Raw genomic sequence first — 25062 nt, forward strand, 5'->3', positions numbered from 1 at the left:
CGTCCCGAAACGTTGCCTATTTCCTTCGCTCCACAGATGCTGCTGCACCCGATGTTTCTCCAGCATGTTTGTCTACCTTCGGTTTTCCAGCATCTGCAGTTCCTTCTTAAATACTGATTGTGGATGATCAGCCATGATCACATTGAATGGCGATGCTGGCTCGCAGGGCCGAATGGCCTACTCTTGCACCTATTGTCTATGTTTCAATGATATGCAGGGAATGCGTCATGTGCAGACAGGAGTTTAGTTCATCTTGGCATCATAGTTGGCCAAAGGGCCTGTCCTGCGTTGTGTAGTCATGTTACTGGATGTTTGTTACAGATTCCCCAGAGTTTTGAACTGAGTGTACATTTGTTCCAAGTACATTGGGCGTGGTGTGTGTGTGTTATTCACTTGCCTCAGCTCTCTGGTCGTGGGCTGCACAACTACTGGGCACACTCTCGGCATCTTGTTTCCCCATTTCTCTTTTAGAATTAGATAGAATTAGATAGAATTTATTTGCCACACAACCAGGGTCGGTGGAATTTTGGGTTGTCAGCAGCGATACAATAATAAAGAACACACAACCACAATAAAACTGTAACACAAACATCCACCACAGCATTCATCACTGTGGTGGAAGGCACAACATTTGGCCAGTCCTCCTCCATTTCCCCCCCCCCGTGTACAGGACCAGAGTCCAGAGTCAGTCCAGGATCGGCTCTTCCTCACCGGAGACCGCGGCTTTAAGTTGTTGTAGGCCGCAGGCCGGCGGTCGAGATTTAAAGTCCCCGCCGCAGCCAGAAGCACCGCAGACTGCAGGGCCGGCGGTCGAAGCTCCCCTCCAGGGGTGTTGGTAAGTTCACGCCGGGCCCGCGGTAGAAGTTGGCCGTGGGCCGGCAGTGATGGCTTCTTCTTCGCCCGGGTCCCCCACGAGGCTGTAGACGTCGCACCAGCTGGAGCTATGCAGACCACGGCTTCAGGCTGCCGGCTGCCCCGGGCCAGCGAAACGGAGCGCTCCCCTCCAGCGAGGGTTCACCCGCTCCACGCCGAGAGTCCACACTGCGCCCGCCGCTGAACCCCGGGCGCGTCTCCGGGAAAGGCCGCGCCGATCCTTGATGTTAGGCCACGGGGGAGGCGACCTGGAAAATGTCGCCTCTCCATGGAGGAGGCGACCGAAGTGGTTTCCCCCTTACCCCCCCCACACATAACACACAAAGGAACATTAAGCACATACTTTAAAACATACTAAAAAATAAAAAAAAGTTGAAAAAACTGACGCGCTGCTGACACGGCTGCTACCAGAGCAGGGCCCCCTCCCAGAGCAAGGAGTTTTTGTTTTACAAATTCACAGTTTAGTTTAGGAAGGAACCACAGATGCTGGTTTAAACCGAAGATAGACACACACAGAGGAGAGAGAAGAGGGGAGGGTAGGGGTGAGAGTAGAGAGGGGAGGAGAGGAAGTGAAGGAGTGGGGAGGAGAGGGGATGAGAAGGGAGGAGGGGACAGGCGAGGAAAGGAGAGGGGAGGAGAGGTGATGAGGGGAGTAGGTGAGTGGAGGGGATAGGAGTGAGTAGGAGGGAAGAGGGGAGAGATGGAGAGGAGAGCTAGATAGGGCTCTTAAAGATAGCGGAGTCAGGGGATATGGGGAGAAGGCAGGAACGGGGTACTGATTGGGGATGATCACATTGAATGGCGGTGCTGGCTCGAAGGGCCGAATGGCCTACTCCTGCACCCATTGTCTGTTGTGTATAAAACTGAAGTAACTCAGCGGGACAGGCAACATCTCTGGAGAGAAGGAATGGGTGACTTTTTTGGGGTCGAGACCCTTCTTCAGACCTGACCCGAAATGCCACCCATTCTTTCTCTCCAGAGATGCTGGTGCAACTTGGGGGGGGATGGAGAGAGAGAGGGAGTGCAGGGATTGCTTGAAGTTAGAGAAATCAGTATTCATACCACTGGGCTGTAAGTGAAATATCAGGTGCTGTTCCTCCAATTTGCGTTTAGCCTCACTCTGACATTGGACAGAGAGGTCAGTGTGGGAATGGGAAAAGGAATTAAAGTGTCCAGGAGTTCAGGTAGGTCCAGTCGGACTGAGCAATGTATATTCTGCACTCTGATATTTCTCTTTACCCTGGTAAATAATGTTTCTGTTTCAGTTTAGTTTATTGTCACGTGTACCGAGGTGCAGTGAAAAGCGTTTGTTGCGTGCTAACCAGTCTGCGGAAAGACAATACATGATTACAATCGGGCCGTTTACAGTGTGTAGATACATGATGAGGGAGTAACGTTTAGTGCAAGGTAAAGCCAGCACAGTCCAGTCAAGGATAGTCCAAGGGTCACCAATGAGGTAGATAGTAGTTCAGCGCCGCTCTCTGGTTAGAAACATAGAAAATAGATGCAAGAGGAGGCCATTCGGCCCTTCGAGCCAGCATTCATTGTGATCATGGCTGATCATCCACAATCAGTAACTCTACTCAACAGCCAAAAATCTGTAGCCTCCCTTTGCTCTGGTATTGTGTTGGTTCACATGCTTGATCAATGGTGTTTTATCATTAATGTTTTATTATTATTAATGTTTAGTGTTTTCTGAGTCATTCGTAACTGTCACTGTATGTCATGTTGTTACTTGTGGGCGGAGCACCAAGGCAAATTCCTTGTATGTGAATACTTGGCCAATAAACTTACTTACTTAAATGCTGGAGTAACTCAGCGGGACAGGCAGCATCTCTGGAGAGAAGGAATGGGTGACGTTCTGGGTCGATCTGATTACAAACGGTGCTTTTTCGGTGACGGGATAATGTGGCTGCACCTCAAAAATAGCAAACGTCATTCTATATTTCTGAGCCACATATGTTTATGGGTGATGTGTATTGAACCGGCACCTTTGTGTGTACAGAATAAAAACCCCCCTTATAACAAGCGGTGACAGTGAGTTTGGGGAAGCGAGAGGGTTCACAAGTGCACAGGGTGGAGATGAGTTGAATGAGGAAGCACAGCTGGATTCACAAACAGATGTGTGGAACTTGGCTGCTCAATGGTGTTTTGGTTGAAAGTTAGTCAACTATTCACCAGGCGGGGAGTGAAGAAATCTGCCTTCACTCAGGACATAATATTGGTTACAATAATAAATGCAACTGAAAGAACACTTGCACAAAGAAAAAAACATGAGCAAACGTATCTGAAACTGTGGTGAGTGGCTTTAATGTACTGGATACTGGAGTAACTCAGCGGGACAGACAGGCAGCATCCCTGGAGTGAAGGAATGGGGTGACGTTTCGCCTCGAGACCCTTCTTCAGGATAAAGAACGTTGACATGAAACATTGGCGTCTTAGGGAGGGGGAAGGATAGTAAACCTCCTTTTGGAAGAAGCTGTTTCCCATGGATGGAAATAATTATAAAGGTAAACTGATGTGGAGAGGTGTTTGAGGAAGGGTCTCGACCCAAAACGTCACCCATTCCTTCTCTCCAGAGATGCTGCCCGTTTGTTCTGCCGAGTTAAGACTTTAAGACTTTTGCCATTTATTTGTACATGTATGACTGCAGGCAACGACATTTCGTTCAGACCGAAATGTCTGAATGACAATAAAAGGAATCCAATCCAATCCAATTACTCCAGCATTTATTTAAGGGGCTGTCCCACTGTATGAGGTAATCCAAGAGCTCTCCCGAGTTTTAAATAATCAAACTTGTGGTAAGTACGTAGAATGTACGTCGGAGCCCGTGGACGTCTCGTAGCGGCTCGTAACGCTAGCGGCAGGTACTCGGGAAACGCGGCAACTCGTGAAGTCTTTTCAACACTGTGAAAAATGTCCACGAGAGCCCCGAGTACCTACGAGCGGCCATTACCGTAATTCTCCGAGTTCGAATCAGGGGAAACCCGGGAGAACTCTTGAATTACCTCGTACAGTGGGACAGCCCCTTCAGTGTCTATCTTCGGTTCTAATCTAGTTGGGGTAACAATCAATAATGCATTCCACAGCTAAAATCAAAACCATGCAGACACTTTGATAATAAACCCATGATGGTTATGGCAGAGGGTGACACAGTTAGTTTGAACAATTAGGCTCCAAACTGATTCAATGGACACTGAAAACCCACAGATGTTTGCAAGACTCAAGTTGATCACATGCATTCTTTATATAACTAACTAACAGATCATAAAAATGGCCACTGTAAGAATTATTGTGTATATGAAAGCATAGCTGGATATTTTTTCCGTGTTCACTTTTTTTATTTTTCTTAAGTACAAAAAGAAAAAAGTAAGAAAATTCTCTCCGTTTAATTTATAACACGTAAAATACAGGATGCTTCGGGTGATTTAGAGGTTTATAAAAGGCACTCGAGAGATGTTCATGACGACCAAGGCATAGCTTGGACAGATGGTCTGCAGAAAGCAAGTGTGAAGACATATTAACGTCATGTATAAGCTAACAAAACAGGAACGTAGACAAAAGTGCTGGAGAAACTCAGCGGGTGCGGCAGCATCTACGGAGCGAAGGAAATAGGCAACGTTTCGGGCCGAAACCCTTGGGTTTCGGCCCAAAACGTTGCCTATTTCCCAAGGGATTCGGCCCAAAACGTTGCCTATTTCCCAAGGGATTCGGCCCAAAACGTTGCCTATTTCCCAAGGGATTCGGCCCAAAACGTTGCCTATTTCCCAAGGGATTCGGCCCAAAACGTTGCCTATTTCCCAAGGGATTCGGCCCAAAACGTTGTCTGCCTTAGATTTTCCAGCATCTGCAGTTCCTTCTTAAACACTAACAAAACAAAACATCAACTTATAGATTTATGCAAACAATGACTGAGCAGTATTCAGAATTCCTGTAAATATAACGTGAGCTTCGACCACCGTACTGATGACCAGATGGGGGTGAACCTGACCCTCTGAACACAAAACAGGACAAAGACAAATTAAATCCCAGCTTCAATCTACAAACTCCCCACCACAGACCAACACCAGCAACCTGGGTCCTTTCACTATCTTTAGACTTTATAGAGATACAGCACGGAAACGGGCCCTTCGGCCCACCGAGTCCGTGCCGACCAGCGATCACCCCGTACACTAAAGTCCCTGTCCCACTTAGGAAACCTGAACGGAAACCTCTGGAGACTTTGGGCCCCACCCAAGGTTTCCGTGCGGTTCCCGGAGGTTGCAGGTGGTTGCCGGAGGTTGCAGGTAGTGGAAGCAGGTAGGGAGACTGACAAAAACCTCCGGGAACCGCACGGAAACCTTGGGTGGGGCGCAAAGTCTCCAGAGGTTTCCGTTCAGGTTTCCTAAGTGGGACAGGGGCATTACACTATCCCACACTAGGGACAATATTACCATTTTACTGAAGCCAATTAACCTACAAACCTGTACGTCTTTGGAGTGTGGTAGGAAACCGGAGCACCCGGAGAGAACCCACGCAGTCACGGGGAGAACGTACAAACTCCGTACAGAGAGCGCCCGTAGTCAGGATCGAACCCGTGTCTCTGGCGCTGTGAGGCAGCAACTCTATCGCTGCGCCACCGTGCTGGCCATCAATGTATCCGTCCTGTTTGTACAAAGTGGCTGGTGGAGAGGACACGGGCCAGAGAGAAAATCAACACGTAACGTCTCGCAACCACTGCGTGACTGTGACGTGGCAGGTGTGGGCAAGGTTAACTTTAGGCTAAACCTTTCACTGAAGCTTTTCACTGTACCTCAGCACACGTGACAATAAACTAAACTGAACTGAACGGAGGCTGAGCTTCTCTGGGCCACAGTGGGGGTCTCCTAATCTGGGGAAAGACATTCTTGCCATAGAGGGAGTACAGAGAAGGTTCACCAGACTGATTCCTGGGATGTCAGGACTTTCATATGAAGAAAGACTGGACAGACTCGGCTTGTACTCGCTAGATTTTAGAAGATTGAGGGGGGATCTTATAGAAACTTACAAAATTCTTAAGGGGTTAGACAGGCTAGATGCAGGAAGATTGTTCCCGATGTTGGGGAAGTCCAGAACAAGGGGTCACAGTGTAAGGATAAAGGGGAAATCTTTTAGGACCGAGATGAGGAAAAAATGATTCACACAGAGAGTGGTGAATCTGTGGAATTCTCTGCCACAGAAGGTAGTTGAGGCCAGTTCATTGGCTATATTTAAGAGGGAGTTAGATGTGGCTCTTGTGGCTAAAGGGATCAGGGGGTATGGAGAGAAGGCAGGGATGGGATACTGAGTTGGATGATCAGCCATGATCATATTGAATGGCGGTGCAGGCTCGAAGGGCCGAATGGCCTACTCCTGCACCTATTTTCTATGTTTCTAAGAACAACACAAATGCACCTTAGATATCAGGATATGGAACGAACAAGAACGCGCATTATCTGACCACTAATTCTTATGAAGCGAGTGTATAAAACCATGAGGGGATAGATGGCATGAAGCTCAGAGTCTTTTACCCAGAGTCAGGGAACCAAGAACACCAGAGGACACAGGTTTAAGGTGAGGGTGGAAAGATTTAATAGGAAGTTGAGGGGCAATTTTTTCATAAAAGGGGTGGTGATAATATGGAACGAGCAGCTGGCGGAGGTACTGCAGTTGATGCAGGCACTATAACAATATTTAAAAGATATTAGGACAGATACATGGATAGGACAGATTTAGAGGGATTATGGGCCAAACGCGGGCAGGTGGGGCTAGAGTAGACGGGGCATCTTGATCAACATGGACTCTGTTCGGACGACATTGTGAATTTATAGGAACCCAACCAGCGTTGGATATAGCCCACACCGGCATCAACTGCATTGGATAAAATCGGACAAATGACAAAACACAACTTTTCTTGGAAAACAAATATTAATAGGTTGGTACAGAATTCCACGTTTTTGAATCGCGAGGGTTCAACTAAAAACGTGCGGTTTCAGGGTTGTATGTAAAAGATTCCACGTCCTTCACTGTGAATGAACACACATTGGCATCCACATGTCTTAAGGACATCAGGTCAGGAGGAATTGGAATAGAATTAGGCCCATCAAGTCTACTCCGCCATTCAATCACGGCTGATCTATCTCTCCCTCCTAACCCCATTCTCCTGCCTTCTCCCCATAACCCCTGACACCCGCACTCATCAAGGATCTTGGTAGAGGTTGGAGAGGTGAAGGGTGTCTATTTGGGGGCCAGATTATACTGGAGGTGGGATTCAGAAGGCAATGACTGGTGGACATCCCTGTACAAAGAACTGCTCCTTTAACTCAGCTTTGGGAGTCAACTCAGAACACATCTGAAAACTATTTACAATCATTCAACTTAAAATTCTAACAATAAACATTTGCTAAAATCTAAACTTCATTCTATTTAGCCGTAAACCGCATCAAACATTGGGAAAAGTAAAACGGAACGGAATTCCAAATGTAGCACGTTTCAATGTCAGATCCAACTATGGATTTGTGCATTAGATCAAGGAATTTGAAATAGAGATGAGAAAATAGGTGCAGGAGGAGGCCATTCGGCCCTTCGAGCCAGTTTCAATTAAAATGACATGTTTTCCAGCAGTACATTTATCTGCAATATCTCACCCACCCGTCCGATTTGGATCTAAATCTATCCGTTAAATCTACCCTCCATCTCATGGGCAAAGTGCCATCAAGATGACAGATTTTGCTAAACTTGCCATTGTTTTTTTCCCTACATTGTCATGTATCTCCTCTTCAGAAGCAGGCTTAACTGATGGCCAATACAATCCAGCAGTTGGACATAAGCATTTCCATCGACTACAAGTTTCATCATATTCATTAAGATACATAATGACCCAAACCAATATACAGAATTAAAGGTGGACAAAAATGCTGGAGAAACTCAGCGGGTGAGGCAGCATCTATGGAGCGAAGGAATAGGCGACGTCACCTATTCCTTCAGTCGGAAGAAGGGTCTCGACCCGAAACGTCACCTATTCCTTCGCTCCATAGATGCTGCCTCACCCGCTGAGTTTCTCCAGCATTTTTTGTCCACCTTCGATTTTTCCAGCATCTGCAGTTCTTTCTTAAACACGTACGGAATTGAAGATCATTTTTTATGCATTTGAAAAGGCATCAACATATTAGATGATATTTCACTTTTGCAATCCCATTCATGCGGGGAGAACAGAGTCTTTAAACAATTCCGTTTGTCCCATGCCGGTCAATAAGAGACGCAGAGTGCTGGGGTAACTCAGTGGGTCAGGCAGCATCTGTGGAGAACATGGATAGGTGACGTTTCACAGAGTGCTGGAGTAACTCAGCGGGTCAGGCAGCATCTGTGGAGAACATGGATAGGTGACGTTTCACAGAGTGCTGGAGTAACTCAGCGGGTGCAGCAGCATCTATGGAGCTAAGGAAATAGGCAACGTTTCGGGCCGAAACCCTTCCGGGTTTCAGCCCGAAACGTTGCCTATTTCCAGAAGGGTTTCAGCCCGAAACGTTGCCTATTTCCTTAGCTCCACAGATGCTGCTGTACCATAACTCAGCGGGTCAGGCAGCATCTGTGGAGAACATGGATAGGTGACGTTTCACAGAGTGCTGGTGTAACTCAGCGGGTCAGGCAGCATCTGTGGAGAACATGGATAGGTGACGTTGAGTGACTCCAGCACTTTGAGTCTTTTCTTGGTAAACAAGCACCTGCAGTTCCTTGTTTCCCCATCAATAAGACATTTTTAACCATTGTGGTGAGCTGAAGAGACAGGACTTGTCTTGCTTAGACACCAGGGCACGGGTGTGCTCGCAACGTTGTTGGGCAGGGCAGGGTCCTTGCTGGTAAAGTTCAAGAGCTAAAGTGGCAATGCATCTGCGGTGTCACATGGCGTTATAGGGTTACAGCACCATGCACATGGCTGTCCACTTCCAGCTTACACAGTCCAGGAACTGCTGCCTTGGTCGGGAGAGCAGGTGGGTCATCTTCTCCTGTGGGTACCGAGAAAAATCACAACAAACAATTACAATTAAACCAAGCACTGAGCAAAACATCTGTGTAAGACAGTAACATCCGACTTGTACATGGACTTCAAGTAGGGGTCTTTCTTACAATTCTTATTCTTATACCTGGTTATTCTTTTTCTAATAATATAAACTAGCATATAAAGTCATGAGGATAAGAATAAAGGGGAGGTCATTGAAGACTGAGGTGAGAAAAAACTTTTTCGCCCAGAGAGTTGTGAATTTGTGGAATTCCCTGCCACAGAGGGCAGTGGAGGCCAAATCACTGGATGGATTTAAGAGAGAGTTAGATGGAGCTCTAGGGGCTAGTGGAGTCAAGGGATATGGGGAGAAGGCAGGCACGGGTTATTGATAGGGGACGATCAGTCATGATCACAATGAATGGCGGTGCTGGCTCGAAGGGCCGAATGGCCTCCTCCTGCACCTATTTTCTATGTTTCTATGTTTCTATGAGGGGAATAGACAATAGGTGCAGGGGTAGGCCATTCGGCCCTTCGAGCCAGCACTGCCATTCAATGTGATCATGGCTGATCATCCCCAATCAGTACCCCGTTCCTGCCTTCTCCCCATAGCCCCTGACTCCGCTATTTTTAAGAGCCCTATCCAGCTCTCTCTCGAAAGCATCCAGAGAACCGGCCTCCACCACCCTCTGAGGCAGAGAATTCCAGACTCACAACTCTCTGTGTGAAAAAGTGTTTCCTCGTCTCCGTTCTAAATGGCTTACCCCTTATTCTAAAACTGTGGCCCCTGGTTCTGGACTCCACCAACATCGGGAACATGTTTCCTGCCTCTAGCGTGTCCAAACCCTTAATAATCTTATATGTTTCAATAAGATCACCTCTCATCCTTCTAAACTCCAGAATATACAAGCCCAGCTGCTCCATTCTCTCAGCACATGACAGTCCTGCCATCCCGGGAATTAACCTGGTGAACCTACGCTGCACTCCCTCAATAGCAAGAATGTCCTTCCTCAAATTAGGGGATCAAAACTTCACACAATACTCCAGGTGTGGTCTCACCAGGGCTCTGTACAACTGTAGAAGGACCTCTTTGCTCCTGTACTCAACTCCTCTTGATATGAAGGCCAACTTTCTTCACTGCCTGCTGTACCTGCATGCTTACTTTCATTAACTGATGATTTAAAGATCAGTTCTGAGATTAATACAAATCGCATTCATTCACAGATTTTCAAATTGGAACATGAAAGACTGCTGGAAGCTTTCAATCAGTTATGATACAAAGCATGGGTGAATCAGTGGAATTCTGTGGAATCCTCTGCCACAGAAGGCAGTGGAGGCCAATTCACTGGGTGTTTTCAAGAGAGAGTTAGATTTAGCTCTTGGGGCTAACGGAATCAAGGGATATGGGGAGAAAGCAGGAACTGGGGTACTAATTCTGGATGATCAGCCGTGATCATATTGAATGGTAGTGCTGTCTCGAAGGGCCGAATGGCCTACTCTGCATCTATTTTTCTGAAGAAAGGTCTCGACCCGAAACGCCCCTCCAGAGATGCCGCATGTCCCGTTGAGTTACTCCAGATCTTTGCGTCTAACTTCAGTTTAAACTTCCTTCTTGCACTTATTTTTCTATGTTTCTAATAATTCAAGGTGCTTTTGTTAAAAAGGTCTTTCTCTCACTTTATACAGGACAAGGGCAGATGTTTCTAACGTTGACCTTCCGGGACCAGGCAGCGAATGTCTTTCATGGCCAATAGTTCAACGGCCAACGTTTGGTGCAGGTGCGCCCTCTTAAGGCCGCGTGAGGTTGCTGCACGTCGGGCAGGGATATGCCTTATAAACATCATACGCGATTAAGAAGGAACTGCAGATGCTGGAAAATCAAAGGTAGACAAAAGTGCTGGAGAAACTCCGCGGGTGAGGCAGCATCTATGGAGCGAAGGAAATAGGCAACGTTTCCGGCCGAATCCCTTGGGAAATAGGCAACGTTTCTGGCCGAAACCCAAGGGTTTCGGCCCGAAACGTTGCCTATTTCCTTCGCTCCATAGATGCTGCCTCACCTGCTGAGTTTCTCCAGCACTTTTGTCTAACTTCATACGTGATAGGTCTGAAGAAGGGTCTCGACCCGAAACGTCACCAATTCCTTCAACCCCAGAGATGCTGCCTGTCCCGCTGAGTTACTCCAGCAGTTTGTGACTATCCGTAAGTGATAGGAGCAGAATTAGGCCATTCGGCCCATCAAGTCTACTCGGCCATTCAATCGTGGCTGGCCTATCTCTCCCTCTCAACCCCCATTCTCCTGCCTTCTCCCCCATAATCCCTGACACCCCTAAAGACTCCCACTGCCCATCCACACTCAGCTGCTCAGGGTAGAGGTGTATCTGTTACACAACTTGGAGATCGTCAATGAGGTGGGACACATCAAACCTGACAGTGCTGGAGCAAGGCTGCATCTCTGGGGGAAAAGGATGGGCGACATTTCAGGTCGGGACCCTTCTCAGACTGAAAGTAAGGGGGGGTGGGGGAGCTAGGTGAAGAACAGGAGGCGAGTGTGAAAGGAATGTAGTTTAGTTTCGTGATACAGCATTGAAGCAGGCCATTCGGCCCACCGAGTCCGCACCGACCACCGATTGCTCATCACACTAGTTCCATGTTATCACACAGAGAGTTGTGAGTCTGTGGAATTCTCTGCCTCAGAGGGCGGTGGAGGCAGGTTCTCTGGATGCTTTCAAGAGAGAGCTAGATAGGGCTCTTGAAGATAGCGGAGTCAGGGGATATGGGGAGCAGGCAGGAACGGGGTACTGATTGGGGATGATCAGCCATGATCACATTGAATGGCGGTACTGGCTCGAAGGGCCGAATGGCCTCCTCCTGCACCTATTGTCTATTGTATATCCCACTATTTCATTCACTCCCTGCACACCAGGGGCATTTAACCCATTGAATGGGTATCTAAAACAATTTAGATATATGAGACTCGATATGAAATACATTTTTTGCCCAACACACATGCACATTGGGACAAAGAAGAGAAGAACAAGAGTCTGAAGGATGCAGGCAGATGCTGGTTTAAACCGAAGATAGACACAAAATGCTGGAGTAACTCAGCAGGACAGGCAGCATCTCTGGAGAGAAGGAATGGGTGACGTTTCGGGTCGAGACCCTTCAGTCTGAAGAAAGATCTCAACCCAAAATGTCACCTATCCATGCTCTCCAGAGTTGCTGCCTGACCCACCGAGTTCAGAAGTTCATTAGTGATAGGAGCAGAATTAGGCCATTCGGCCCATCAAGTCTACTCTGCCATTCAATCGTGGCTGATCTATCCCTCCCTCCTAACCCCATTCTCCTGCCCTCTCCCCATAACCTCTGACACCCGCACTAATCAAGAATCTATCTATCTCTGCCTTCAAAAATATCCACTGACTTGGCCTCCACAGCCGTCTGTGGCAAAGAATTCCACAGATTCACTACCCTCTGACTGAAGAGTTTCCCCGGTATTTTGTGTCTATCTTCGGTACGTTGGCACACGTGGATATAGACACAGCCGCGCTCGATCTCTGCGAGATATCATACCTAGGCCGGAGGATGTGGAGACACTATCTGCCATGGAGCCAGTGTCGGCCTGGTCTGAGGACAAGCCTTCCATTAGAGGAAGCGAGAGCTCTGACGAGGGGATTGAAGAGTCATATATCCCGGAGTCCCTGGGCATCTCAGGGAGGGTGACCACGGCCAGCGTGTGCGGGGCGGGTCTCAGCAGGGCACGCGCTTCCCGAGGGTCAGAGTCGTCCCCGTCCTCCCTGACGTCCAAGTGCTGGATGATGGAATAGGAGACAGAGTTGGTGGGGGTGATGTCTGCCCTGGTCTTCAAGTGGAAGTCCTGGTGGGTCAGCTGCTGTTTGAAGACCACCTCGTTGAGAACAAGGCCCGAGTCGGTCCTGGGCCTCGCCTGGCGTGGAGGGAGGGGGAGGGGGAGCAGGCCCGGCATCAGCAGCTGCTTCTCAAACCAGTTGGGTTCCAGCTCAATCAGCTGCTTCATGTTGGAGATGGCCATGTAGAGCGAGCGGCCAGACCGGGTGTGGAAGTAGTTGCTCTTGCGGACGTTGGCTTGCTGCGTGTCCGTGTCAGCGTCCGCGTCGGGCTGGCTGACGTCCCGTGCGTGCAGGTGGCAGTGGAGCTGAGGGAAGTGGTCCATCAGCTTGTACTTGCAGGCCAGGTCCAGCGCCCCGGGGATGTCCCCCTCGCACGAGTAGTCGAAGTAGACGGCGATGAACCTGGAGGGGTTGCCCGCCTGGAGTCGGGCCTGTCGCAGCCGCTCGGCGACCATGGACACGGCCAGCAGGAAGAGCTCGCCCTCACGGCAGCGGCCTCTGTGTTTGTGCTGCTTCTTCTCCACAAAAAACTTCATCCCCTTGGAACAGATCACAATGATGTAATGGGACTCCATGATCTGCCGACTTAGCCAAGCCGTCTGGCCTTCCTTGCAGATCTCCAGCTGCTCCCATAAGTCCAAAGCAACCTATTTAAAAGCAAACACATCCGTAATACACGTTATAAGGCAGTCACGTTCAAAACTTATAGTGATCAGCCATGATGACATTGAATGGCAGTGCAATAGATGCAAGAGGAGGCCATTCTGCCCTTCAAGCCAGCACCACCATTCACTGTGCTGATCATCCACACTCAGTACCCCGTTCCAGCCTTCTCCCCATATTCCCTGACTCCGCTATCTTTAAGAGCTCTATCCAACTCTCTCTTGAAAGCATCCAGAGAACCGGTCTCCTCTGAGGCAGAGAATTGAAAGATACAGCATTGAAGCAGGCCCTTCGGCCCACGCTGACCATCAATCACCCCTTCCCACCAGTTCTATGCTACCCCACTTTCACATCCACTGTCCGATTCACCTCTACCCCATTGTGGACATTGGACTTTGTCTGTGGAACTGATGCGCTACAATGTTGAGCTATATTCTGTACTCTGCATCTTCCCCTTTGCTCTACCTATTGGGATTGAGTTTGTCTTGATTGTATTTGTGTAGAGTATTATCTGGTCTGACAGGACAGCGTGCAGAACCAAGCTGTTCACTGTACCTCGGTACACGACACAATAAACTAAACTCAGCTCAGTGAAGGAGGCAGCACAGGCTGCCTGGAGGATAGGGGCGGTGAGAAAATATTCTGCCTCGGTGTGAAATTACCCTGGATATTAAGGATAAAAACTAGATGTTTGGGTGAAAAGGCACAAAGATGACTTCACCAAACCCTGGCATGTGTACAGCAGATGGCAGCATTCAGAAAACTGCAGATCCCACACACTTCACTATGAAAGATCAACACTTAAGAGAAGTTAGGTTCACAACTGTGAGGGTGGAGGTTTCGGCTTTGATACAGGAATCAGTGCTGCCTCAACTGACATAAGAAAGCAGTGAAGTATCCATTCCAAAGACCACAGGCTTGGTATAAATGTCAAATTGTCCTTGCTGTGTGTAGGATAGTGTTTGCGTGGACTCGGTGGGCCGAAGGGCCTGTTTCCGCAATGTATCACTAAACTAAACTGAACTCTTAGGGAACTCGCCTCCAGCTCTTAGTCAAGTCAAGTCGAGTCACTTTTATTTCTATAGCACATTTAAAAAACAACTCTCGTTGACCAAAGTGCTTTACATTGGTGGAGGTACTAACGTTACACAACATTGTTTCATAGATTAAGTACATACATCACTACATACATGTAGCCCTCCCTCAGAGAATGTCAAGAAAGGCTTGGGAGTAAAGATGAGTTTTAAGTCTCGGCTTAAAGGAGTCGATGGAGGGGGCAGTTCTGATGGGAAGAGGGATGCTGTTCCACAGTCTAGGAGCTGCAACCGCAAAGGCGCGGTCGCCCCTGAGCTTATGTTCAGTAACCCCAAGTCGGCCGATCTGAGGGACCTGGAGGTGGTGTGGTGGGTGAGCAGACTTTTGATGTAGGTGGGGGCAAGCCCGTTGAGGGCTTTGTAGACATAAAGCCCCCCCCCCTGCCTCTTACTTTGTCTGAAGAAGGGTCCCGACCTGAAACGCCACAATCACACTACACTAGCGCTTCCTCAAGCAGGCTGCTCTCCAGTAAAACTATCGCCCTAGGCTACAGGATTACACTGCCAGGTAACCAGCCGGCTCACAGATGCTACAAACCTACAATTAAACCTGGAGGTGGGCAGGCCCGGCACCAGAATGAATATAAATCAAAAAAACCACAAGGAGGGAAAATGGTTCATCGGTCGCGGGGATTTGTGGTTCCCCGGTTTTCTTGTGAGCAAAATCAGCAGCTGGACAGAACGTGTTGAAACGATGACATTTCTGTACTTGTGAAAACAAGGTTCAAAAAATAAACTCTAACTAGTTGGGGTTGGTTTAACAGATTGAAATATTAATAAACTGGCTCTGTGTGCAATTCCCCTTGAAGTGAGCTTCATATATGCCCCTCTTTAGTTGAGTTTATTGTCCCGTGTACCGAGGTACAGTGAAAAGCTTTTGTTGCGTGCTAACCAGTCAGCGGAAAGACAATACATGATTACAATCGAGCCATTTAAAGTGTATAGATACGTGATAAGGGAGTAATGCGGAGAATAAGGGAAGAATTAAGGGCATATTCATCCAGACCTTTACATAGAAACATAGAAAATAGTTGTAGGAGGAGGCCATTCGGCTCTTCAAGCCAGCACCGCCATTCATTGTGATCATGGCTGATCGTCCCCAATCAATAACCCGTGCCTGCCTTCTCCCCATATCCCTTGATTGCACTAGCCCCTAGAGCTCTATCTAACTCTCTCTTAAATCCATCCAGTGATTTGGCCTCCACTGCCCTCTGTGGCAGGGAATTCCATAAATTCACAACTCTCTGGGTGAAAATGTTTTTTCTCACCTCAGACTTAAATGGCCACCCCTTTATTCTAAGACTGTGGCCCCTGGTTCTGGACTCGCCCAACATTGGGAACAGTTTTCCTGCATCTAGCTTGTCCAGTCCTTTTATATGTTTCTATAAGATCCCCCCTCATCCTTCTAAACTCCAGTGAATACAAACCTAGTCTTTTCAATCTTTCCTCATATGACAGTCCCGCCATCCCAGGGATCAATCTGGTGAACCTACGCTGCACTGCCTCAATCACAAGGATGTTCTACCTCAAATTAGGAGACCAGAACTGTACAGATGTGGTCTCACCAGAGCCCTATACAACTGCAGTAGAACCTCTTTACTCCTATACTGAAATAGTCGGATCGAATGCGAGTCTCTGGCGCTGTGAGGCGGCAACTCTACCGCTGCGCCACTGAAATGTTTTCAAGACAGGAAGGTTACCTCACAGCCACAGAAGTCCTGCAGGAAGGCAGCAAAGCACTGGACCACAGCCAGGTGTTTCTGACAGTCTTTGCTGGAGTAACAAATGAAAACCTTTGCTCTGGTCCGCGGGGAGGGAGACGACTCGGAATTCTCCTCATCCAGTTCTGAATACACCGGGTCTAGGGACAGAACAACATAACGTTACTCCCTGAGCAGCTCAAAGCAGGTCACTTGTATGTGAAGACAACAACACAATCTGCAACAGACGGCTGTGGAGGCCAAGGCAGTGGCTATTGTAAAGACGGACGGAGATAGATAGATTCATGATTAATCAACCTTCATTATTGTCATCTTGCAAAGCAACAGTTGTACCGTGCAAAATGAGAAGACACACATAAAACTTAAACATTTCACACATAAACAAATACAATCCAGTTCCTGATAAAAACAATACGAATAGTTAAAAAGTGCAGGTAAAAAACCAGCAACATTAAAACACAAGTAAAAACAGTCATCAATTGTCCAGGGCAGCTGATTTAAGTGGCCAGTGCCAGAGTTGTTATTAAATTGTCAGTGTGAAAAACCAGCAATCAATCAATCAAATACTTTATTGTCATTCAAAAATACACCAACAAATGCAAGTCTGAGTGAAATTTCGTCGCATCTGGCTCACCGTGCAACATAAAATGACACAAGGATAAAATAGATAAAAAGATAAAATAGATAATAGTGGCGGCACATTATATGGAATTCAAGAGTCTGATGGCTCGGGGGAAGAAGCTGTTGCAGAACCTGGCCGTTCTGCTCCTTAGACTGTGATACCTGTTGCCCGAGGGCAGCAGAGTGAACAGTCCATGATGGAGATGTGTGGGGTCGTTTATAATGCTGTTGGCCTTGGACAAGAAACGTTTGCTCGCAATGTCCCGGATTTAAGGAAGAGCAGTCCCGATGATTTTGACGGGGGTCAGAGGTTATGGGGAGAAGGCAGGAGAATGGGGTTAGGAGGGAGAGATAGATCAGCCATGATTGAATGGTAGAGTAGACTTGATGGGCCGAATGGCCTAATTAAACATAGACAATAGGTGCAGGTGGAGGACATTTGGCCCTTCGAGCCAGCACCGCCATTCATTGTGATCATGGCTGATCGTCCCCTATCAATAACCCGTGCCTGCCTTCTCCCCATATCCCTTGACTCCACTAGCCCCTAGAGCTCTATCTAACTCTCTCTTCAATCCATCCAGTGACATGGCCTCCACTGCCCTCTGTGGCAGGGAATTCCATAAATTCACAACCCTCTGGGTGAAAACGTTTTTTCGCTCCTCAGTCTTAAATGGCCTCCCCTTGTGGCCCCTGGTTCTGGACTCGTCCAACATTGGGAACATTTTTCCTGCATCTAGCTTGTCCAGTCCTTTTATAATTTTATATGTTTAAGACTACAATCCCTTATACCTTACGATCGCTCCGCACTCTTGAAGGGCCTGTCCCACTTTCACGACCTTTTTTACTCGTGGACATTTTTCATCAGGCTAGAAAAACGCCCCGACCTACTTGATGCCACGAGTACCTACGACTAACATCACGACCTGCTACGACCTCATGACGACCATGCTGCAAGTATGAGTCAAGGGCAAACTCGGCAGAGGTCGTGAATTAGGTCCTGAAAGTGGGACAGGCCCTTAAATCTCTATGCCTTCAGCAACATTTCTTACTTTACTCTCAGACTATCCTTGATGGGACTTTGCTGGCTTTACCTTGCACTAAACGTTATTCCCTTACCATGTATCTGTACGCTGTAAGTGGATTGATTCCAACAATTGGATTGCACGCAACAAAAGCTTTTCACTGCGCGTGCCAACTGAACCAAACCAAACCGACTCCCACCTGCAACTGGATCTGGGATTTCCTGACTGAAAGACCACAGGTGGTGAGGATGGGAAGGAGGGTGTCTGCAGAGCTCACCGTCAGCACAGGATCACCACAAGGCTGCTGTCTCAGTCCCAAACCTTTCACCCTGTACACACACGACTGTGTCTCCACCCAGGAAAACACCATCATTATTAAGTATGCGGATGATACCACCATCCTGGGCCTCATCAAGGGGGGGGACGAGTCGGGCTACAGGAGTCTGGTGAACGACATTCTTGCCTATGGTAAGGTGAACGACCTAAGCCTCAACACAGACAAGACAAGAGAAATAATAATGGACTTCAGAAAAAATCCACCCCCCCTGCAGCCCCTCATCATCAAGGGGACTGTGGTGGAGTTACAGGGCTGACAGTTACAGATACCTGGGATTACAAGTAACATCAGATCTGAACTGGACTTTGAACACTGCTGCCACAGTGAAAAAAGCCCAGCAGAGACTGTACTTCATCAGGCTGCTCAGAAAAGCTGGTCTGCACTGTCGCCCTCTCACCCAGGTCTACAAAGGACTGATAGAGAGCATCCTCACCACAGGCATCACGGTGTGGTATGGAAACACCACACAGACAGAGAGGAAGGCTCTGCAAAGAGTCATAAAGACTGCAGAGAGGATTATCAGAACGGAACTCCCCTCCATGGACACAATCTACACACAGCGCTGTCAAAAAAGAGCAGAGAGAATCATCAGAGACACACTACATCCAGCTCACTCCCTGCTCAAACACAAAAACTGCACATACAACCTCAGGCACAGACGAGCAGACAGCATCGCCACAAACAGAACACGCTTTTTTAAGAGCTCCTTCCCTGCAACAGTGAGACTCTTGGCCAAAACAAAATGAACTGATGTCCTGACCTACCTCATAGCATATCATATTATATCGTATTATATTGTCTCCTGGGCCTGTGCAATTTACAATGTAATCGACACTTTTATATAGGGTTTGTGCAATTTACAATGCTCTCACTTTCCCCTTTATATAGGGTTTTAGGCACTTTCTTTTCTATTTCTAGAGAAGTATATGTTTTTATAGATTATGTGTCTTTCTGTGTGTCTTTTTAATTTGACTTGACTTGACTCTCTGAACAACCGCACAAGAGTTCCTATGTGTGTAAGCACAAATGGCAAATAAAGTTTTTGACCTTTGACCTTTAATGAGTAGGAAGGAACTGCAGATGCTGGTTTAAACTGAAGATAGACGCAAAATGCTGGAGTAACTCAGCGGGACAGGCAGCATCCCTGGTGGGAAGGAATTGGTAACGTTTCGGGTCGAGACCCTTCTTAAGACGTTTCTTACTTTGCTGTTTCTTGCAGCAGACAATGGTGAAGAGGGTGATGATTGCAGATACCACCACCAGGGGAACAGTGATGGCCATCGCCCGGAGAGGTCCCGCCCAGGGGAACAGCACTGTGGTGGAAGAGGAGGAGACGTTAGTTTATCAGAAGCTGTAGCATTGTTGCTAAATTCAATATTCACTAATCACATTCACAATGATACTTTATTAGCCAAGTATGTTTTGCAACATACGAGGAATTTCATTTGCCAAGTCAGTCATACAAACAAAAAACAACGGAACACACACTAAACACATTTTAACATGAACATCCACCACAGTGACTCCTCCACATTCCTCACTGTGATAGCGTTTGGGCCCTCCGCAACAGGGCGATCAGCTCCTGCATCGGGGGGAGGTCAGCTCCTCCGACCAGGTGATCGAACCCCGGGTCGTGGCTTGTCGAACCAAAGTCAAAGTCAATTTTATTCGTCACATGCACCCAAAGGTGCAGTGAAATGAATTTGCCAGCAGCGATACACTTAAAAAGAGAACACACAATACACAATAAGATTTAACACAAACGTCTTCACTGTGGTGGAAGGCAACTTAGTTCAGCTCCTTGTTCATGCTCTGGTCGTTGGAGCTCCCGACTCGGCCTCTCCCGAGACTGCGAGCTCGCGATGGTAAAGTCCGCAGGCCGTGGTTGGAGCGATCCCAGGCAAGGGATCGGCCCCGATGTAAGTCCACGCCCCACGGTGGGGCTCAGAGTCCTCCAGTTCGAGGAGGCCTCCAGCTCCATCGATGGTAGGCCGCAGAGCAACCGGAGATACGACCCGGAAAACAATCGCGTCTCCGGCAAGGTAAGAAACTGAAAAAAAGTTTCCCCCGACCCCCTCCCCACCCACACAAACCGGAGAACTTTAACACGGAATTTTAACACACACTAAACATTAAAAAAAAGATGATAAAACAGACAGACTGTTGGCGGGGCTGCCAATCGTGCAGCGCCCCCTGGTGTTCGGTATGATTGCCACATCAGGGTAAATGTTGAACTGGTACCTTTACAATACAGCTCACCCCCTCCATGACACACTGGTCAACCTGAGGAGCACCTTCAGCAACAGACTGGTCCCACCAAGATGCAGCACAGAACGCCACAGGAGATCCTTCTTCCCTGCGGCTATCAAACTGTACAACTCCTCCCCCTTCTGTCGTGGGGTAGACTGAGACCCCTCCCTCCTAACCCCATTCTCCAGCCTTCTCCCCGTAACCTCTAACACCCGTACTAATCAAGAATCTATCTATTTCTGCCATAAAAATATCCACTTACTTGGCCTCCACAGCTGTCTGTGGCAAAGAATTCTGCAGATTCACCACCCTCTGACTGAAGAAATTCCTCCTCATCTCCTTCCTAAAAGAACAGCCTTTCATTCCGAGACTGTGGCCTCTAGTCCTAGACTCTCCCACACTAGTGGAAACATCCTCTCCACATCCACTCTATCCTAGCCTTTCACTATTCTTTCCCAACCTAACTTCTTTGGGCAAGTTCTTTGGGCAAGTTAGTCCCTTGTGCCTCTAAGTTACTAGTCAACAACCCACGGCAGGGAATATGGGAGATTGACCAAGGAGGTGGGTGAATTCTTGCCGCGATGTCACCTGGAGATTGACCTTACCTGGCCTGATGGTAAAGTTGACCTGTTTTCCAGTGGCATTACTGGAGTCCGTCACCTGCAGAAAAAGCACCTTATGATTCCAGATTACACTGTTTACAAATCTTCATACATTAAAGTTAATATTGAAAGTTAATATTAGTTTAGTCCCATCAAGGAGTACATCTCCAGGAAATCCAAACCCCTTAATTATTGATTGATTCACCTACAAAACCGCAGGTCCTTGGGATGTGGGAGGAAACCGGAGCACCCGGAGGAATCCCACGCAAGAACGTGCAAACTCCACGAAGACAGCACCCGAGGTCAGGATGGAACCGGGGTTTCTGGAGGTGTGAGGTAGCAGCTCTACCCGCTGCGCCACCGTGCCGCCCTTTCATAATTACAAGTAGAGAGGAGAGGGTCCAGAGGAGGTTTACAAGAATGATTCCAGGAACGAGTGGGTTAACCCATGATGGGCGTTTGTCGGCAGTGGGCCTGTACTCGCTGGAGTTTAGAAGAATGGGGGGGGGGGGGGGGGGACCTCATTGAAACATACAGAATAGTGAAAGGCCTGGATAGAATGGATGTGGAGAGGATGTTTCCACTAGTGTGGGAGAGTCTAGGACTAGAGGGCACAGCCTCAGAATTAAAGGGCGTTCTTTTAGAAAGGAGATGAGGTGGAATTTCTTCAGTCAGAGGGCGGTGAATCTGTGGAATTCTTTGCCACAGAAAGTTGTGGAGGCCACAAGTCAGTGGATATTTTTAAGGCGGAGATAGATAGATTCTTGATTAGTACGGGTGTCAGAAGTTATGGGGAGAAGGCAGGAGAATGGGGTTAGGAGGGAGAGATAGATCAGCCATGATTGCGTGGCGGTGTAGACTTGATGGGCCGAATGGCCTAATTCTGCTCCTATTCCTTGTGACCTTCTGGGAGAAGGTGGTTGGTGTGCGGAGTCGCAGGGAATGTCGTGCGACACAGCTACTAAGACGTGGGAAGATAATGCGGTTACTGATAATCCCCACCCACAGCTGTGACTTGCGTGCAAACAGATGCGAGGTGACTGTACTGGGCGGCTAACACAGGAATCAAAGTCTCATTTACAGCAGTGAAACCTGAACCAAACGCCTTTCACCAGGAGGAATTTTACACACAACAGAAAATGGATTTAACAGAAAGGTATTTAACCCAAGCAGCTCAGGCGTGAAACCATTAAAGCCATCACTCCCCCGTCCCAGAACTAGCCCACTTCCTCCGCCCATTCACAGAGGTACGTCAGCTATCCCCCCCCCCCTCCCCCACTGTGGAATACCCAGAACATGTTAAGGGTTTGGACACGCTAGAGGCAGGAAACATGTTCCCGATGTTGGGGGAGTCCAGAACCAGGGGCCACAGTTTAAGAAAAAGGGGCAAGCTATTTAGAACGGCGATGAGGAAACACTTTTTCACACAGAGAGAAGCGAGTCTGTGGAATTCTCTGCCTCAGAGGGCGGTGGAGGCAGGTTCTCTGGATACTTTCAAGAGAGAGCTAGATAGGGATCTTAAAGATAGCGGAATCAGGGGATATGGGGAGAAGGCAGGAACGGGGTACTGATTGGGGATGATTGGCCATGATCACATTAAATGGCGGTGCTGGCTCGAAGGGCCGAATGGCCTACTCCTGTACCTAATGTCTATTGTCTAATCTCCTCTGCCTGCACGTGATCCATTTCCATAAGTTTGGAGACCAAAACTGTACGCAATACTCCAGGTGTGGTCTCACCAAGGCCCAGTACAACTGCAGTAGAACCTCCCTGCTCCTATACTCAAATCCTTTTGCTATGAATGCTAACATACCATTCGCCTTCTTCACTGCCTGCTGCACCTGCATGCCTACTTTCAATGACTGGTGTACCATGACAACCAGGTCTCGTTGCATCTCCTCTTTTCCTAATCGGCCACCATTCAGATAAAAGTCTGCTTTCCTGTTTTTGCCACCAAAGTGGATAACCTCACATTTATCCACATTATACTGCATCTGCCATGCATTTGCCCACTCACCCAGCCTATCCAAGTCACCTTGCAGCCTCCTAGCATCCTCCTCACAGCTAACACTGCCCCCCAGCTTCGTATCTTCCTCACGAATATTGTTTCCTTTACCCTGTGTTCATGCACTGGGTGGTTTAAAAGATAAATGTACAAAGACTTTTACCCAGAGCAGGGAATCACCAGCCAGGGGACTTAGGTGTAAGGTGAGGGGGAGAATATTTAATACTTTCTTTCGACAAAATATATATATTTTTTCTTTCTACAAAGGGTGGTGGGTGTATGGAACGAGCTGCTGGAGGTACTATCACAACATTTAAATGTCATTTAGACAGGTATATGGATAGGGCAGGTTTAGAGGGATGAGGGCAAAACACAGGCGTGTGGATGAGACAGGTTGGTCGGTGTGGGCAGTTGGGCTGAAGGGCCTGTTTCGGCGTTGTATATGAGCCAAAATGAAATTTCACATTGAGGGGAGAGGGGAGGGGAGGGGAGAGGGGAGAGGGAAGAGGAAGAGGAAGAGGAAGAGGAAGAGGAAGAGGAAGAGGAAGAGGAAGAGGAAGAGGAAGAGGAGGAGGGGGAGGGGAGGGGAGGGGAGGGGAGGGGAGGGGAGGGGAGGGAGAGGGGAGGGGAGGAGAGGAGAGGGGAGGGGAGGAGAGGAGAGGGGAGGAGAGGGGAGGGGAGGGTAGGAGAGGGGAGGAGATGAGATGAGAGGGGAGGGGAGGAGAGGAGAGGAGAGGAGGGAGAGGAGAGGAGAGGAGAGGAGAGGAGAGGAGAGGGGAGGAGAGGAGAGGAGAGGAGAGGAGAGGAGAGGAGAGGAGAGGAGAGGAGAGGAGGGGGGGGGGAGGGAGAGGGAGAGGGGGAAGAGTAGAGGGAGGTCGCTTCACGGGATCTGCTCCAGAACTGCTCCAGTGTGCGGGCTGATCGGAGTTTGGACTGTGAATAATAGCGTCAATGATGGCGGTGCCTGCATGTGTAAGATGTACAGTTGCGTATGTGACCAATATAGCAGTGTTAACACTTTGCAAAGTCACAGTCCGTACCTGTCCGTATCTGTAACAGTCTGGCCCAGTGTGTTGGACAAGTGTTTGTTACACAGAGGGTGGTGGGTGCCTGCAACGAGCTGCCAGGGGTGGTGGTGGAGGCTGATACGATAGTGGCTTTTAGATCGATACGTGGATAGGTGACGTTTCACAGAGTGCTGGAGTAACTCAGCGGGTCAGGCAGCATTTGTGGGGAACATGGATAGGTGACGTTTCAGGACAAGATGCTTCTTGTGATCTATAATGTTAACTATGATTATGGAGTTACAAAGTGCCACAATGTTGCTTCAGATATTAAGGATGTTTACCACAAAGATATTCTTCTCCTTCTGGAAGCCACTGTTCATCTTGCAGCGTATATGATAGGCCTTAAACCCAAAAATAGAAGGAGCAAGGTCAAAGGTCACATTGCCGTGTGGAGACAGGTACGGCTGATTGGTGTCGAGGTTCTTCGGAGACCAGCCTGTGGTGAAGACACAAAGAATGAGTATTAGTAACTTGTATTAACTACTCTCGTTAGTTCTATGTTAAATATTAGGTGCAGCAGGCAGTGAAGAAAGCGAATGGCATGTTGGCCTTCATAACAAGAGGAGTTGAGTATAGGAGCAAATAGGTCCTTCTGCAGTTGTACAGGGCCCTAGTGAGACCACACCTGGAGTATTGTGTGCAGTTTTGGTCCCCTAATTGGAAATTCACATTGGCGGTTTACCACAGGTGGGACCAGTGTAGCTCGGACATTGTTGGCCGGTGTGGACAAGTTGGGCCGAAGGGCCTGTTTCCACGCTGTATCACTCTACGACTCTAACCTGTAACTGCATCTGTCTGACCATCTGAAGTTAATGTGAGAGAGAGCAAAGCCTCAGCCTGGCTTCCCATTCACATTGACTTCTCCAATTTCAGGTAGTCCCTGCTTTCTCCCTCCTTCCCCTCCCCTTCCCAGCTCTCCCACAGCCCACTGTCACCACTTCTTCT

General features: G+C 48.3%; 1 protein-coding gene across 1 annotated transcript in view; it reads right to left on the minus strand.

The window, feature by feature from the left end:
• Positions 1-8512: 8512 nt before the first annotated feature.
• The window catches only part of il17rd (interleukin 17 receptor D), a 54716-nt gene continuing 38166 nt past the window's right edge, over positions 8513-25062 (minus strand). Inside the window, exons 6-11 of the mRNA XM_033036583.1 lie at positions 24399-24553; positions 21049-21103; positions 19396-19506; positions 16193-16353; positions 12440-13382; positions 8513-8876 (exon numbers count right to left, since the gene is read on the minus strand). Coding sequence (XP_032892474.1) covers positions 8779-8876; positions 12440-13382; positions 16193-16353; positions 19396-19506; positions 21049-21103; positions 24399-24553 — 1523 coding nt within the window. The 3' untranslated portion in view covers positions 8513-8778. The remainder of the gene's footprint in view (positions 8877-12439; positions 13383-16192; positions 16354-19395; positions 19507-21048; positions 21104-24398; positions 24554-25062) is intronic.

This window comes from Amblyraja radiata, chromosome 18 (genome assembly GCF_010909765.2).
Source record: "Amblyraja radiata isolate CabotCenter1 chromosome 18, sAmbRad1.1.pri, whole genome shotgun sequence".
NCBI lineage: Eukaryota > Metazoa > Chordata > Chondrichthyes > Rajiformes > Rajidae > Amblyraja > Amblyraja radiata.